This window comes from Astatotilapia calliptera, chromosome 22, assembly GCF_964374335.1.
Source record: "Astatotilapia calliptera chromosome 22, fAstCal68.1, whole genome shotgun sequence".
Lineage (NCBI taxonomy): Eukaryota > Metazoa > Chordata > Actinopteri > Cichliformes > Cichlidae > Astatotilapia > Astatotilapia calliptera.
The window spans coordinates 3196601-3214815 of NC_137442.1; the positions used below are offsets into that span (position 1 = coordinate 3196601).

The window sequence follows — 18215 nt, forward strand, 5'->3', positions numbered from 1 at the left end:
CCTCCTGTAGGCAGACTCATGTGTTAGAGCTCACGTTTATCCTCCAGTATCATCACCATCATTGACACCGAATGTGGGGACATAATCAAAATCGTAATTATAAAACTTTTAAATAAAAAAACTGGAGAATCCGTACCAAAGAGCACTGAAGCTTTTATATTCGGTGTTAACTCAACAATGTAAACAAACACTTTTTCAGTTTTCGCTCCTTTGTTGTGACATATCTCACTTTGTCACTGCAGAATAATGTCATGGAAATATAATCAACAAAGTCTGCAGACACGATGAGCCAACACCTTTTTAATTCCCAAGCAGTTGAGGGAGAGACGACATTCAGTGGGGCACTGATGCGTGTCTCTAAAGATGAATAGCAGCCCTCTTTAAATACAGTCAAACAGAAGGCATTTCCACACTGTTGTCACACCCTTGACCCCTCCAAGAGAGGGAGAGAGTTTACAACTTTATCTCCTCTTCCAGTGTCACATAGAGACTGCTCCTTGCCTCTTCCCCACATCCTCAAAGACCTGATTAACAAAAGACTTCACCACCTGTTGAATTCTCCCCCTCTGGGTGTCACCAACTTTCTCACGATGCCTGACTTTGTGCAATAGAGTTAAAGTTGAATCTTCCCCACATGTGAACCTCGAAGTGACCCAAAAGTGATATTACTAAAACATGTGACAAATTCATAAAATAAAATAAATTTCCAGCACATTTCCACTCTTTGGATTACTCTGCTAATCACATCAATTCAGATTACAATTACTTTGTTGAAATAAATGGATTACACGTCTTCTCCTGTTTCATATGTTAGGCTGTGCACTCTCTATGGTAATTCCACGCTGGTTGAAACCCAAAGAAAACATTAAGAGGCTCTGATGTCTGTGTCTCAATCTTGCGGCCCATGTCATCTCTACTTCCTGCCAGCATTATGACGTGAAGAAATATTAAAAAATATTTAAAAATTATTATTCAAAAAATGATTTAATATGAAGGCAACAGGCAGAGTGTTACAGGCATCGCCCTAAAGAATGCAGCCTGATGGGCAGTGTAGTCCGTGCTGCAGGGAGAATGGACTGCTGTACCTGTTATGTGTCTGTGAGCGCGAAGAGGGAGAAAAAGTACGAGCTGTCATCGAGCAGAAACGGGAGCTGGAAGCATGTAAATATAATAATAACCACAGCAGCCAAACAGAGAGCCTGACGAGCCCAGCTGTAAGTAAGCTGTTAAGACTCGACTGGACACTGTGTTCGTGTTTTCCTCCGAAACAATAAGTTCTGCTGGAGCAGCCTTTCAACGCCTCTCTCTGTCTCTTACAAACTTGACCCAGACAACAAAGTAAAGCTAGTTTTCAGCTACGAGCCCGACACGAACCCGACGGATTAGCCAGAGGTCCCTTTACTACGGTTTGGAGCCGCGGACCTGTTTTATATATGCGTTTGCAGATCACTGCAAAAAGTGCAGCCTTACCTAATGTCCACCTACTGATACTCATTTATATTAAGATGTAAAAATCGAGTTGTTATTGGTACGGCAAGTAGGCTTCAGTAACAGTAATAAATCACATTCATGTAGTTGTAAAAAGCATGATCATATATTAAGTAATCCAAAGTATTCAGAATACGTTACAAAATACATTTTGGGGCATGTAATCTGTAATCTGTAGTGGAATACATTTTAAAAGTAACCTTCCCAACACTGCAGACACTACATCACAAAACAGAAAGTGACCTGTTCAGGGCATGAAACCGACGTCTTTCCAGCCTCACAGGTTGTCCTGTTATAAAAATATCAAATTAAAACAGAGATGAATGATTCTGCGCTGTGGGCATGTTTAACTTTTGCATCCTGTGGTCAGCATCATGCATCAATGTGAATCACTGCAAGTTTTTTTGTACTGAGTTATACAAAACTCTAAAATAGGTTTTGCAAATTGTACCTTTCCTCTGATTTTTTAATGTCTTTCATTTTTGACGCCATGTTCAAATGTGCAGGTTCTTTTTTGGGGGAAAACTTTTCTATTCTGTCCTGTTGCTTACATGTAAGCGGTTCTTTGATTTGCTGACAGGTAAGTTTCTAAAACTTCTTTCAGGGTGAAGATTCTCTGAAACTCTGTTCATGTGTTTGAGTAGACAAGTACAACATTTCTTTTCTTCTTCTTTTTTAAGTGAACAAGAGGAAATCAGATTTTGTCTTACAAGGATGGATGTCTGAGCCTTTATCTTCAGACATTGTTTGCATGTTTTGTTGGCATTTGGCAACACTTGGGGTTATATCACAAAGTACTGCTCTGGTTTGATCATGAAACATTTTCTTGCCTTTCTCAGTCAATGAACATGTTTTTGTAAAAGATTGCAGAAAATACCCAAATTTAAAAATCCCACACATCCATCAATGTGTGGATGTGTCCTAAAACACAAGAAAGAAAACATTTTCATAAACTGACTGATTAACTGATAAACAGCATCGACTATTTGATCCAACTACTTGTTGTTTTCAGTCAGTTCATTTCCATAGAGAGGCACTTTGCATCAGCAGCACCATGCTCCAGTGCTCTGGGAGAGTTTATAGTCCTGAGAGTTGAACACTGGATGACTGACAGCTGTCCTTCATCACAACAGAAGCCACAGAAATCCTCCTCATCAAAAACATGACTTTGATCTGCGTCCTCATCTGGACTCTCCTCTGCTGCTGCTTCACAGGTAAAGTCCAGAGAATCAAACTCCTCTCCTCTATCAACATCTGTCCCTCTGAAATGAAGCCCACAAAACCATGAAGCTGCTTTATGTTTTTGTCTCTGTATCCTCAGAGTCCAGAGGACAGATCACAGTGACTCAGCCTGGAGCAGTGAGCTCTGCTGTGGGAGGATCTGTGAGCATCAAGTGTACGACCAGTCAGAATGTTCATGTTTGGAGCAACAACCATCTTTTATCCTGGTACCAACAGAAAGATGGAGGAGTTCCTAAACTGCTCATTAAGTATGCTAGCACTCGACAATCAGGGATTCCAGCTCGTTTTACAGGCAGTGGATCAAACTCTGACTTCACTCTGACCATCAGTGGAGTCCAGGCTGAAGATGCAGCAGTTTATTACTGTCAGAGTGATCACTACATTAACAGTCAGTATGTGTTCACACAGTGAAAAACCATCATACAAAAACCTCTCTCAAGTGCAGAGACTGATACAGTTGACTGAGTACACACACTCAAAGAAATACACTGGTTTTCATATCTTAGTGAGGATATCTAATTGACATAATGCTTTTCCTAACTGCTTACTATAACCTTAACCATCAAAAGTGAATGCCTAACTATAACCTAACTGTAACCCTGACACTAAAACCACTTTTTGAGACTCAAATGCCTTTAAACTCGTTTGGGACGAGCGTTTTTCCCCATAAGTGACTGTTGTTCTCCACAGTATAGTGGCATGCCACACGTGTAATGCACATTTAAAAAAAAAAATCAAAAAAACAAAACATGTGGGGAACCTCCTCCAGATGTCACTGTTGGTGTTTCTGGAGTCAACAAACATAGTATATATTATTTCATCAAAAGAAGTTTATTTGTCTCCATCACCCTCAGATTTACAACCAATCCTGGGGTAGATGAAGGTAATGACATGTTCTGTTACCAACAGAAAAATGGTGAAACTCCTAAAAAGCTAACTTATAATGCTGACACTTGAGCTTCATGACCTTTGACCTCACTCACACTTCACAGAGGTTTTAAGTTTCTTGGAACCTTATCCCAACTTCACATAAATAGGATTGTTAGAAAGGTGTAAAAGTACACAACACACACGATGATTGTGCTCACTATTATTGCGTTTTACTGACAGTTATGAACTCAAGGAACACAGTCTGTTCCAGTCCAGCTCTCCCCGTCCCCGCTCGACTCTGTCTTCACTATATAGAGAAACAGAAAGAGACAGCGTCATCAGTCAGTCGCCACCACCTGTGGCTCACCTGCCTCCCGGCACCGCCCCCTTGAGCTCACTGTACCACTCCTCCCCTGCAGATGAGCCAAGGACCACACCTCCGCCACAGAAGGCAAATCAAATATACCCATTTTGTCTCTCTCTGTTATGGACACAGATGTACAGATTTGTATACAGAGTAGCATGAAAGACTCAAATGTAAGCACTCAGTAAAGTGCAGAAAAGTGCTGAACAATCATAAATTCTAAACAATCAGTTGTTTGTTTCTGCTCATTAAATTCTGTAAGAATTAGAAATGTGAAGGTCCCAAGTTCAGTCTGAGGATTTTACCTCCAACAGCAGCTTTTATCCAGGTACATGTTCTTGAACTTAAAGTGTCCGTGATGATAACAGAGATTCTATCATGATGGGTTTTATTACTTAATTTTATTCATTTGAATAAAGCTGGAATTCAGTTGTGTAATTGTTTGTAATTCGTGATTAAAAAAACATCAACAGCAGTGAACAACGATGCTTGATCTGCCCCACTGTTACATGTCACATGGTTGTGATCATAGCTACAGAAAGAGGTGTTATAGGTATTGCTGTCAGAGATAACAGCCTCATTTAAAAGATACTGATTGTGTCTGTTTGTGTTTTATAAGAAGTCCTTTGAAGCAAAGAGCAGTGACTGTACCTCCACATGTCTGAGCTCCTCACTCTCTGAGACTAAGCTCAGCTACTCTACAGGATGAACCTGTGACCTCCTTAATTCATATTTTTAATTAATCGAGATATATTCTTACTAAATATTATGATAAACATGTGAATCCATCAATGAACCATAAAACAAAACATTTAAATAATAGAAAATATTTTGGAATAAGAATATTCTGAAGAACAAACTGATATATCTGCTCAATACTACGATGGATTGAATCATTCCTGATAAACAGCATCGTCAGACTGATCCAAGTCAGTCAGTTCATTTCCATAGAGAGGCACTTTGCATCAGCAGCACCATGCTCCAGTGCTCTGGGAGAGTTTATAGTCCTGAGAGTTGAAGATGGCGCGGCCACGTCCAGACGCCTTCCTGACCGCTCCGCTCCGACTATCCACTTTTCTTGTTTTTTACTTATTTTTTGCTCTGGTTTACATCCCAAAATCCTCTAGTCTTATAGTATACGACAGCGGATCACTTGTAAACATCGGTGCCAAGGTTGCACATCTAATCTCGGACACTTTTAAACCTGACCCTTCCTGGCCGCCAGAGATTCTACGCGGCGCGGAGAACAACAAAGGACGGGCCGCTCATCCGAGGCGCAGAACAAAGAAGCGCCGGGGAAAACGCACTGGTATTAGGAACAGACTGAGACAGCAGGCGCATCGCGCACCACTGCCCAGTATCCTACTGGCCAATGTACAATCCATGGAGAACCAGCTCGACGACCTAAGAGCAAGGGTCACCTTCCAACGTGACATGAGGGACTGCAACATTCTGTGCTTCACGGAGACATTGCTGACCCCCACCGTGCCGGACCAGGCCGTAACTCCGTCGGATTCATTCTTTGTGCTCCGCGCGGACAGAACGGCAGAGTCGAACAAAACCAAAGGTGGAGGAGTGTGTTTCATGGTAAACAGAAAGTGGTGTGATGCCAGGAGCATTTCTACTCTCTCCAGCGGCTGCTCGCCACATCTGGAGTTCCTGAGCATTAAGTGCCGCCCTTTCTATCTGCCCCGTGAGTTCACCTCAGTCATCGCCATGGCGGTCTACATCCCACCCCAAGCGGACACAGGTATGGCTTTGTCCGAATTACATGATGTGCTGAGCTCGCTTCAAAACAAGGACCCGGGTGCAGCCCTCATTGTAGCAGGAGACTTTAACAAAGCGAACCTCAGACTAGTCATGCCAAACTTTTACCAGCATGTCTCGTGTCCAACGAGAGGGGATTGGATTTTGGATCACTGCTACACGCCATACAAGCAGGGCTACAAAGCTGTCTCACACCCGGCTTTTGGGAAGTCTGACCACAACGCCATCTTCCTCATTCCCCAGTATAAACAAAGCATACGGAGGGAAGACGTGACCACGAAGGAAGTAAAACGGTGGACTGCCCAATCAGAAGCTACGCTACAGGACGCACTCAACGACGTAGATTGGGACATGTTCAGAGCATGCGCAGTCGACATCAGCGAGTTTACGGAAGTAGCAGTATGCTTCGTCAATATGCTAGCGGAGGAGATTATCCCCACTGCGAGAGTCACCACATTCCCAAACCAGAAACCGTGGATGGACAGATCGATCCGCACTGCAGTAAACGCCAGGACCGCCTCCTACAACGCGGGTCTCGCCACTGGCGATATGAGCGCCTACAAAGCGGCCTCATACGGCGTGCAGCGCGCGGTGAGAGATGCCAAACGCAAGTACCGGGAACGTGTGGAGTCCCACTTCCACCAGGGCGACACACGGAGTATGTGGCACGGACTACGCACCATTACGGACTACAAAGCCAGGGACACTGCGCCGATCAACGCCGACTCTGCACCAACGAGCTGAATCGGTTCTACGCCCGTTTCGACGTTAGCCAGGCGGCTAATGCTATCTACCGCCTGACTACCGAGGACAGTGACGTCATCAGCGAGAGACCGGTGACCAGCATCGCGGAGCATGACGTCCGAGCGGCATTGAGGAGAGTGAACACAAGGAAAGCGGCGGGGCCAGACGGCATCACCGGCCGTCTGCTGCGCTGCTGTGCTGACCAGCTAGCAGGTGTGTTCACTTACATCTTCAACGAGTCCCTGGCGAAGTCTGTGGTCCCCACATGCTTCAAAAGATCCACCATCATCCCTGTGCCCAAGAACAGCAAACCCTCATCCCTGAACGATTACCGGCCAGTTGCACTGACCTCGGTAGTAATGAAGGTGTTTGAGAGGCTGCTGAAGAACATCATCTCCTCCTCCATCCCAGACACCACAGATCCGCTGCAGTTCGCCTACAGATCCAACAGATCCACAGAGGATGCCATCGCCCACGTCCTACACACCACTCTCAGCCACGTGGACAAGAAACAGGGTAACTATGTGCGAATGCTGTTTGTTGATTACAGTTCAGCGTTTAACACAATAGTGCCCTGCAGACTGTTCACAAAGCTGAGGGATCTGGGACTTAACAGCCGTCTGTGTGCATGGGTGTTGGACTTCCTCACTGGCAGAACTCAGGTGGTGAGGGTGGGCAGGTGCTTCTCCAACAGCATCACCATCAACACAGGAGCACCTCAGGGATGTGTCCTCTCGCCACTGCTCTACTCCCTCTACACTTCGGACTGTGTGGCCACCCATGGCTCCAACACCATTGTGAAGTTTGCTGACGACACAGTGGTGTTGGGTGCCATCTCCAACAACGATGAGGCGGCCTACATGGATGAAGTGAAGAATCTGGCATCGTGGTGCCAGGACAACCACCTCCAGCTGAACGTCAGCAAGACCAAGGAGCTGGTGGTGGATTTCAGAAGGGGTCAGCACAGAGACTACAAGCCCATTATCATCAATGGAGCTCCAGTGGAGAGGGTGCAGTCCTTCAAGTATCTTGGTGTCCACATCTCCTCAGACCTGACATGGTCTGCCCACATTCAGGTCCAGACCAAAAAGGCTAGGCAGCGCCTGTATCACCTACGACAACTGAGGAAGTTCAGGGTCTCTCCAAAGATCCTCAGGATTTTCTATACAGGCGCTGTGGAGAGCATCCTCACACAGAACATGACATCGTGGTTTGGGAACAGCTGTGTGAAGGACCAAAAAGCTCTCCAGAGAGTGATCCGTACAGCAGAACGCTGCTGCAGGATTGCTCTCCCCCCGCTTCAGGACACCTACACCAGCAGATGCCAGACTAGAGCAGTGCAGATACTGAAGGACCCGTCCCATCCTGGCAACAAACTGTTCCAACTTCTGCAATCTGGTAGAAGGTTCCGCATCTTCCGGGCAAGGACAGAGAGACTCAAGAGGAGCTTCTATCCCCAAGCCATCCGTGCCCTAAACACACACACCCGCCCTCTCACATCATCTATAATTGACTGAGACAGGACTCTTCCAGACACTAAACCAAGGCACAATGTACATTTCAATTCAAATATGTTTATATTGTCTATCCTGTAAAATAGTCAGATATCTATTCATATTAATGTACAGAATTCACCTGCTTGCTGCTACCACTGCACATTCACCCAGTGTATATACTATATGTGTATATATATATATATATATATATATATTTATTTACATTTCACTGTGTGTTATACTTGTATAACTATGCATGTGACAAATAATAAAGAACCTTGAACCTTGAACCTTGAACACTGGATGACTGACAGCTGTCCTGACAGCTGGACTCTCCTCTGCTGCTGCTTCACAGGTAAAGTCCAGAGAATCAAACTCCTCTCCTCTATCAACATCTGTCCCCCTGAAATGAAGCCCACAAAACCATGAAGCTGCTTTATGTTTTTGTCTCTGTGTCCTCAGAGTCCAGAGGACAGATCACAGTGACTCAGCCTGGAGCAGTGAGCTCTGCTGTGGGAGGATCTGTGAACATCAAGTGTAGGACCAGTCAGGATGTTTATGTTTGGAACAACAATCACCGTTTACACTGGTACCAACAGAAAGATGGAGGAGTTCCTAAACTGCTCATTCACTCTGCTAGCAGTTGAGCATCAGGGATTCCAGCTCGTTTTACAGGCAGTGGATCAAACTCTGACTTCACTCTGACCATCAGTGGAGTCCAGGCTGAAGATGCAGCAGTTTATTACTGTCAGAGTCAGCACTACATTAACAGCCAGTATGTGTTCACACAGTGAAAAACAGTCGTACAAAAACCTCCCTCAGTCAGACCGAACAGAAACTGAAGTGACTGCTGCAGCTGGAAGATACTGCAGAGACTGATACAGTTCACTGAGGACACACACACAAAATAAAGCCCTTCAACACAAATATGTGTCCCACTGCTATCTCATGCATGTTGTTTTCAACTTGCAAATATATAATTAACTAAAGAACAAACGTGGGCCAGTAACAGATACCAAGATGAATCTTAGTCATGACCTTTGATAACCGCAGTGGAACAAAGCCATGACATCTAATCAAGTGTCAGGGCTGTCGCCAGAGCGTGGAGTGAACCCAAAACAGACTCCGAGCTGTGGTGTGGACAATGACTTTATTTACAATGAGGTAGAAACACAACAGTAGTGAATAAAATGTGATCCGGGGCAAAAGAAGTGTAACATAAACTATTACCCACACAGTAAAATTGTTATGGCCCTGATCTGGCCCACACAATGTGCTTACACATGGCCCACATACCGCAAAGTATGACGGCCCTTTGGTGGCCCAGATCAGGTTTGCCAGACGTGGCCCACACATGGGCCAGCACAAGGCCAGCTGCAGATACAATGGTGGTCCTGTGCTGGCCCAGAAGAGTTTCAGCTCTGGCCCCAGATGTCAGCCTAATGTTTACCTTAATCAACCCATGTAATAACAACATGTGGCAGAACATAATAGTGCAAAAATAACATGATGAAACTCTGTTCAGACCCTTACAAGTACGCATATTGAGACAGGCCCAATGTGAAGCAGCAAATGCTATACAGGGCTTCACAGAGCTTGCATGGCCTTCAGAATTCACTAATACTCTCCAAGTACTTTCACCAAAAAGGCTTTTACTATCCAGATAGCTTCTTTCTCCTTCCATCTGTATCTCTAGCGTAGCTGATTGGTACATGAAGGCACACACAGGTGTCCGAGCAGCGCACACAGATTGGGGGAGGGTCAGTCCTGCCTCCACACCATTTATCCACATATTGATTAAACTTATGTTTACATGCTTTTTATCAGCATTTATTATATTTAATTGCTTTTTATCAATATTTATTCCCATTGTGTAATGAGTATTTTAATCAAAAGAGTATCAATATTTATGCTTTTAATCCTGTTTTTAACACTGGGTTACAATTTCATTAGCAATAAATTTAATAACCCTCTATATTAACAGTTACACACTATATAGAACAACTTTATAGAATTATATTTGTTTGCAGATGTTAGCAGCTATCAGTGAATAGTTATCAGCTATTTTGAGAAAAAACTGTAGAGAGACACGGCTCTCTGACTCTGAAACAAACAAACTCAACTACATAATTCTCCACTAGGCCTTTACTGAATCCAAATTCAGTTTCTGCTTGTTTGTGGGTCTCTCTTCATTCAGTTTAGTATTTAATAACAGGAATGCATGCTCTGTTGAGGTGAAAGAAGGTGACTTAAAAATGGAAGAATATCCTATTTCTTTGCCTGTGAAAGTCTTGGGTGGTTTTTAAAGTTTAGTATATTAGCTGATTAACGATTTCCTGAACCTTATGCTAACTTTGAACTGAAAATACTTCATCTTTTTAACTTATCTTTGAATAATGAGGAAACAAGTCTTATATCTCCATGAAATGGGTTGTAGTAGACAGTTGTTCAATTACTTTTGAGTGTCTGGCGAAAAAATCCTTGTGGGTAAAACCTACACACCTTTCAATTCAAATACAATCAGAAAGTTAGACAACCGACTTTGTGATCTTGATTATATTAATGTGATTGATCTGTTACTAAACAGCTGTCAGGGGTTGCTGTGTGGATGTGAAGAAGAGGGGATCCAAACACAGGACTCGTGGTGAGGATTAAGGGAGTTTATTGCAATGGCAGGATGAACGCACGAGCAGAACAGGGAAGAAGACTGGCTGACTGGACTGAACTGAAGTGAAAGGCAAACATGCAGCGTAGACAGCAGTGACAACATCAATGACAAGACAGTAAGTGAGTAGAAACTGAGGACTTAAACACACTGGCTGAATAATGACTGATTGGAGACTGGTGAGTGAACAGCTGAACATAATTGAAGTAACACACAGGGAAAGGCTGGCACAAAGAACAGGGAGTGAAAACAGAGAATAAACCAGACATGAAACAAACTGAAAATGCTGGGTCAACGACCCAGGAACCCTGACAACAGCATGTTGGAGTCAGTCCAGGAGAAAGTCACACCAAAAGTTTCAATGCCCCGAAGATATCATTCATCATGACTTTTATAGCAGCAGCTGAATGAATGTTTAATTCTGTTTTTAATCTGCTGCAGCAGTTTGTAGTTAAGGAGAACACTTAGAGATCCCGAATGAATAAATAACAGACTAAAAACAAAAATACTTGGACCTCGAAAGTGCATCCCAGATCAAAAAATTATAATTATACTATTTTACATTTTTCTTGAAACATGTTGGCCGATTGAAATGACACCTGTGAATTCACAATGTGATGACTGCTTATGAAGTCATGCTGGAGTCACTGTGAATATTTCCATAGAGAGGCACTTTGCATCAGCAGCACCATGCTCCAGTGCTCTGGGAGAGTTTATAGTCCTGAGAGTTGAACACTGGATGACTGACAGCTGTCCTTCATCACAACAGAAGCCACAGAAATCCTCCTCATCAAAAACATGACTTTGATCTGCGTCCTCATCTGGACTCTCCTCTGCTGCTGCTTCACAGGTAAAGTCCAGAGAATCAAACTCCTCTCCTCTATCAACATCTGTCCCTCTGAAATGAAGCCCACAAAACCATGAAGCTGCTTTATGTTTTTGTCTCTGTGTCCTCAGAGTCCAGAGGACAGATCACAGTGACTCAGCCTGGAGCAGTGAGCTCTGCTGTGGGAGCAACTGTGAGCATCAAGTGTACGACCAGTCAGGATGTTTATAACAACAACTATTTAGCCTGGTACCAACAGAAAGATGGAGGAGTTCCTAAACTGCTCATTTACCTTGCTAGCACTCGATATTCAGGGATTCCAGCTCGTTTTACAGGCAGTGGATCAAACTCTGACTTCACTCTGACCATCAGTGGAGTCCAGGCTGAAGATGCAGCAGTTTATTACTGTCAGAGTGAACACAATCCTAACAGTCTGTGGGTGTTCACACAGTGAAAAACAGTCGTACAAAAACCTCCCTCAGTCAGACTGAACAGAAACTGAAGTGACTGCTGCAGCTGGAAGATACTGCAGAGACTGATACAGTTCACTGAGGACACACACACACACACACACACACACACACACACACACACACACACACACACACACACACACACACACACACACACACACAAATAAATGCTTTTTATACCTTAGTGAGGACATCTAGTTGACATAATGCTTTCCCCAGCCTCTTACCCTAGCCTTAAAAATGAATCCTGAACTCTAACACCTAGCTTAAATCTTAAATTAACTGTATCCCTGACACTAAACCCACATTTTGAGCCTTGTGGCTATTTAATAATAGGAGACCAAAAAAAAGGTGACTTGACCATTTCTTCACCTGAGAAAGTCTTGGGTTGTCAGTGTTCTTTGGGTCATTATCTATTTGCACTGTGAAGTGCTGTCCAATGACTTTCCAACTACTCCAATGAGTAACATTGGCTCCAAAATCTTTGACAGATGATGTGATATGCTTCAGATCAGTTTTCCTTCTTCATCATTTTCTTTTCTAATTATGCTGATAAAATTTCATCTTGGAACTGTTCCTGATTTTTCTGTGTTTTTCTGGCAAAGTCTTATCCAGTCTTCCAGTTCTTGAGTGTAACCAGCAGTTTGTAACTGGTAAGAGTTTCCTTTCATGAAGATGACTCTTGATCTCTTGGTAGTAGACTTAGACTATGATACAGCCACCTGGGGCTACTGTAGCTCAGAAGCATCCATCCAATTCATCCATCTCAGTCTAAATGTGTTTGAATGTTGTATAGAAAGCATTCCAGTAGGAAAAGCATACAAATTGTTCTTGTATTTCTTTATGGGTGAATGAGCAGAAAAGCACTATAGAAAAACCAGTCCATTTCCCCCTTAGAGAGTATTTTAGACTAATGAATATGACGTGTAAAGTACTCAAAATTAAGCTGTGGTAGAGTTTTTTCCCTTAAACTATGAATTCTGTCCTCATTCGTCCTCAATTGCTCAGTTATTTTTGAGCCTCTGAAAAAAATAAGTAAAAAAAGGAGTATCCTTGTGGCAAAGACGTCCACATGTTATCTGCTCCAATATAGGACCAAATTTAGAGAACTTACTTTGAATTTCAGTAAAATGTTAATTTGATTGATCCATTACTAAACAGCATTATTTGACTGATACAAGTCTGTGCTGACTTAGAGCCGCAGCAACCAAAACAAAACTAGACCAGGGGATGTTAAAATATACTTTTCTGAATAAATATGAATCATATCATTTAGATGATTTTACAAATGACTCTCAAACCATGTTGACTGATCGAAATGACACCTGTGAATTCACAATGTGATGACTGCTTGTGATGAAATCCTGTTGAAGTCAGTCAGATGATTTCCATAGAGGCACTTTGCATCAGCAGCACCATGCTCCAGTGCTCTGGGAGAGTTTATAGTCCTGAGAGTTGAACACTGGATGACTGACAGCTGTCCTTCATCACAACAGAAGCCACAGAAATCCTCCTCATCAAAAACATGACTTTGATCTGCGTCCTCATCTGGACTCTCCTCTGCTGCTGCTTCACAGGTAAAGTCCAGAGAATCAAACTCCTCTCCTCTATCAACATCTGTCCCTCTGAAATGAAGCCCACAAAACCATGAAGCTGCTTTATGTTTTTGTCTCTGTGTCCTCAGAGTCCAGAGGACAGATCACAGTGACTCAGCCTGGAGCAGTGAGCTCTGCTGTGGGAGGATCTGTGAACATCAAGTGTACGACCAGTCAGAATGTTTATGTTCATAGCAACTATCAGCGTTTAGCCTGGTACCAACAGAAAGATGGAGGAGTTCCCAAACGTCTCATTCACTCTGTTAACACTCGAGAATCAGGGATTCCAGCTCGTTTTACAGGCAGTGGATCAAACTCTGACTTCACTCTGACCATCAGTGGAGTCCAGGCTGAAGATGCAGCAGTTTATTACTGTCAGAGTTTTCACTATCCTAACAGTCAGTGGGTGTTCACACAGTGAAAAACAGTCGTACAAAAACCTCCCTCAGTCAGACTGAACAGAAACTGAAGTGACTGCTGCAGCTGGAAGATACTGCAGAGACTGATACAGTTCACTGAGGACACACACACACACACACACACACACACACACACACACACACACACACACACACACACACACACACACACACACACAGTGAAAATGTCATTGTTGCTAAAGGAAAAGAAAGTTGGAAATATATCATTTATTTTTAACAAATCATTTATGACCTTTGACCTCTGCTTCATACCAGCTCAAATAAATCTCAATTTCTAAATATCGATCATTATCAAAAATCATATTTCTGTAAGAAAAAAAATCTAACACTAAATGAAGTCAGCAAAAGTCAGTGAGTCATAATTATCTGCACAATTTAGCAAATACTTCAAATAGAAACTTTAAGTCCAAATCAGTCAAATGATCAAATTTCCATCTTTTCTTTCTCAGGTTTTTAGATTCTCTCTTTTTTGCTGTTCAACACTGCCATGGTCCAAAGACCTGTTGACTTCCTATTCATGTTTTTGATTATTAATATGATTCGTTTCATTTATTTTCTGTTTTCCAGTCGCATCTCTTCGTCCCTCTGTTCCTTATGTTCTGTCAACCCCTGTCTCAGAGCTATTCTCTGGTTCCCTGTTTTATTTGGATTCTGCGTTCTGTGTGAGTGTATTCGTCATGTCTGATGAGGTTCAGCTGTGTCTGCCTTCTGTGGTGTATTCCCTCGTTACCCTGTCTTAACAGAACTATAAATACAACTATATACAGTCACATTTGTAAAAACAAAAAACTTTTATACTAAACACTTTTAAAATGTACAATGTGAAGAAGCCCAGGAGCAATCCCATTTCAGAACACTTAGAATAGCACAACTTCCTCCCAAAAGGCCACAGGTTTTAACCACAGCATTCCAGCATCAGTTCATGTAAATGCAGCTACAGCTTTCCAAATCCCAGGAATCCTTTTAATGCAGTGTTCATAAGATCTTTAAATTGATCCTCGTATGCAACACGTCTCGGAAGATACAGGGATAAGCTGCACATCGATGCGTATCCCCGACTCCTGATCATAAAAGTCTATGTTGCAGGACCCCAGTGGTGGAAGTAAGTCAGCCCCAGTTATAAAGACCAGCAGCTCTTCAAACGTGTGGTCCACCTCTTGCTCTGTTAAAATACATACAACTAGTAAATAAAGCGTAATGTGTAGGTTCATGAATAAAAGATTTATAATCAGTTACACTGACTGTTATGTAGAGCGGTTGCATTAATGAAAATTTAGGAGTCAAAAACAGGTTGTTAGGCAAAACTAATACTGCGAAGCATCGTATAAAGAAAAAGCAAAGCAATCCTGCCCTCCTAAGACACAGGACATTAATTTTTGTCCTCCGAGTCGGAGACCTGTATGTCAAGGACCCTTGACAGGTATTCATATACCTAAATGCCAAGAGAAAGAAAATATGTGTGTCGTCGTTAGGATAGGGATTTATGTTGGTGTGAGAGACTGTAGCCTACAAGTTCATATTGTTAAATGACAGTTATGACATGTTGTGTTTCAGGTGATTTTACAGAAAAAAAACACCAAAATAACGTACTGAATACTTTTAACAAAAAAACTCTGTATATTAAATGACTTCTTAAAATACCTGCCCCAACACTGATCACGAGAATAGACTCATTCTTATACAGCACTTTTCTGCTTCACCTGCTCAGTCAGTGTTTTATACAACAAACTGCAACATGCTGAAACATTTCATTACACAGCATGCAATGAATTTGCATAAATGTAATGTCTTTAATATCCTGCTTAGTAATGGCAGTGTGACTCTATTCCCCTTCGCACTTACTCTTTAACATAAACTTTGCTTTACTTCATGTATTGAAAGTGGTTTAATTCTACTGACTCATATTGACTACAGATAGCACACTGGCTTCCAATTAGAACCCTGGAAATCATTATTTAGAGTTTAATATTGACATCACCACAAAAGTAAGACAAAGACTCGATTCTTATTTATTGTAGATATTTTTTTATTCTTTAAAACTTTAAAGAAACTTTAAACTTTAAACAAAGCAATGAAAAATGAGAGAAGAAATTGTATTTTTTTTTTTTAAAGCTACAGAGTGCAGACTGAAAGTAAGACCAGCATGAAAGTCACAGTTAGTCAGGTCAGGACTGGGGACACTGGTCTCTCATCAGTGGCTCTGAGGCCACAGTGTGGGAGCCCTGGGTGGCCTCACAGGTCACAGAGCCCACCTTCATCCAGTGGTCTGCAGGGAGCCTCAGGGTGCTGCTCCAGCTGTAGAGGCCGTCGTTCTCCTGCACCACGGGGCTCCTGCTCTCCTCCCAGCTGATGCTGCCACTGCCATCCACCTTCCAGGACAGACTCCAGTCTGAGGGGAAGCCCTTGTTGGCCACACACATGACTGTAGCCTTCCCCTGTTTCAGCTCCTCACTGGAGGGACCCAGCACCTTCAGGGCGGGGCGGGCATCACCTAGGAAACACCAATCAGCTTAGAGGGCACGAACCACAATTTGAATTTCTCCGTTAAGAAGTTTCTGTCAGGTGTTTTTTCTGCTCCACCAGTCATTCACTCACACATTGTTTCACTTCCCTTTAAGAAACCTCTCATGCATATCAGCACAGAGAGAATCATCACACAGTTTGAGCTGAAATATGTTCAAACTACACTGGAAATAAAAAAACAACAAAACAAAACAGAGATGTGTCAACAATTTTAAAAGATGTTAAGCTTCAACATCATCAGTTCTTCGTAATAAACAGCTTGTTCTGGATAAGAAACTCAATACCACTACTTACCTCATGTGTTTTTTTTATTGCTTACATTGTTTTAAATGATATGATACAATAAGAACACCAGAGATCTTTATCTTCACTCTGTGCAGTTTAACTTTTTTCAGTGGAAATTGTCCTGAGTGTCTGAATAATCATTTCCAAAGCTGACTTTGTTTCTTAGGACAAAATTTATGAATAAAATATGTAATCAGTTACACAAAAAGTTTCCTAACCTTTCATATTAAATGAAATTAAAGAAAAGAAAAGAAAATTACATTTAAAAAAAAAGCTCTAAGTCTGACTTACTTCCAACATCCAGTCTGGTTCCTCCACCAAAAGTCCACCACAGTGATACAAACTCATTGAGGCGCCGTACAAAAACCTCTGACTGTAGAGAGACACGGCTCTCTGTGTGACTGAACTAAACCTACAAGCCCTCAAAATACAACTTTACCATCAGAACTAGAAATAATAATGAATAATATGAAACATCCCAGATTTTCATTGGAAATTGTCCTGAGTGTCTGAATATTCATTTCCAAAGCTGACTTTGTTTCTTAGGACAAAATTTATGAATAAAATAATTAATCAGTTACACAAAAAGTTTCCTAGCCTTTCATATTAAATGAAATTAAAGAAAAGAAAATTACATAAAAAAAAAAAAAGCTCTATGGCTGACTTACTTCCAACTTGCAGTCTGGTTCCTCCACCGAACGTGTACCACAGTGATACAAACTCATTGAGCCGCCGTACAAAAACCTCTGACTGTAGAGAGACACGGCTCTCTGACTCTGAAACAAACAAACTCAACAATATGAATTCTTTAAATCATAATTTCATAACATATTAATATTTTAATATTTAATATTTTTACATAAAAAAACAACGAAACACAATAAAACTATATTCCAATAATCCAATTTGGTCATTTACATTTTACAACTGTTAAGATACATCACTTTAATGCTTCCACCTTCTTTCTCATAACTCTAAACATTAAATTTAATTTTCAAGCTACAATCACAAAACTTAAAACTCATCAGGTAAAACCTCACAAATGCATCAAAACAGTTTTATGTTCTCTCACAAACACTTAGTGTCTTCAGATCGCGCACAGAACCAGTTAAAATGATAATACTGCTGAGCATTGCACACTACGTCACAAAACAGAGCATGAAACTCAGGTCTTTCCAGTCTCACAGTTTGTCCTGTTATTCTACAAAACATATAAAATGTCAACCTAAAACAGATGAATGATTCTGAGCAGGGCCGTGCAGAGATGCTGGAAGGGACGGGTGCTCAAAGTTCAAAAGGGGCACGTAGAACCAGGCTGAATAACAACAACACTGTTGCTGTTGAGGGGTTGCTGCTGCTCCTGCTGCAGATAGTGATGGAGGTCTGTGTTGCTTTGAGACTGTAGACAGTAAAAAGTCCACAGCAGAGATGGTAGCT

At 42.1% G+C, this 18215-nt stretch overlaps 2 gene segments (V, D, J or C); both read right to left on the minus strand.

The window, feature by feature from the left end:
- Window positions 1–18215, minus strand: part of LOC145423569 (Ig kappa-b4 chain C region-like) — a 213727-nt gene that overhangs the window by 67154 nt on the left and 128358 nt on the right.
- LOC113014269 (Ig kappa chain V-III region MOPC 63-like) overlaps window positions 15973–18215 on the minus strand; it is a 141861-nt gene continuing 139618 nt past the window's right edge. Inside the window, 2 exon segments of the V gene segment in view lie at window positions 15973–16461; window positions 17447–17478. Of these exon segments, the coding sequence occupies window positions 16136–16461; window positions 17447–17478 (358 nt within the window).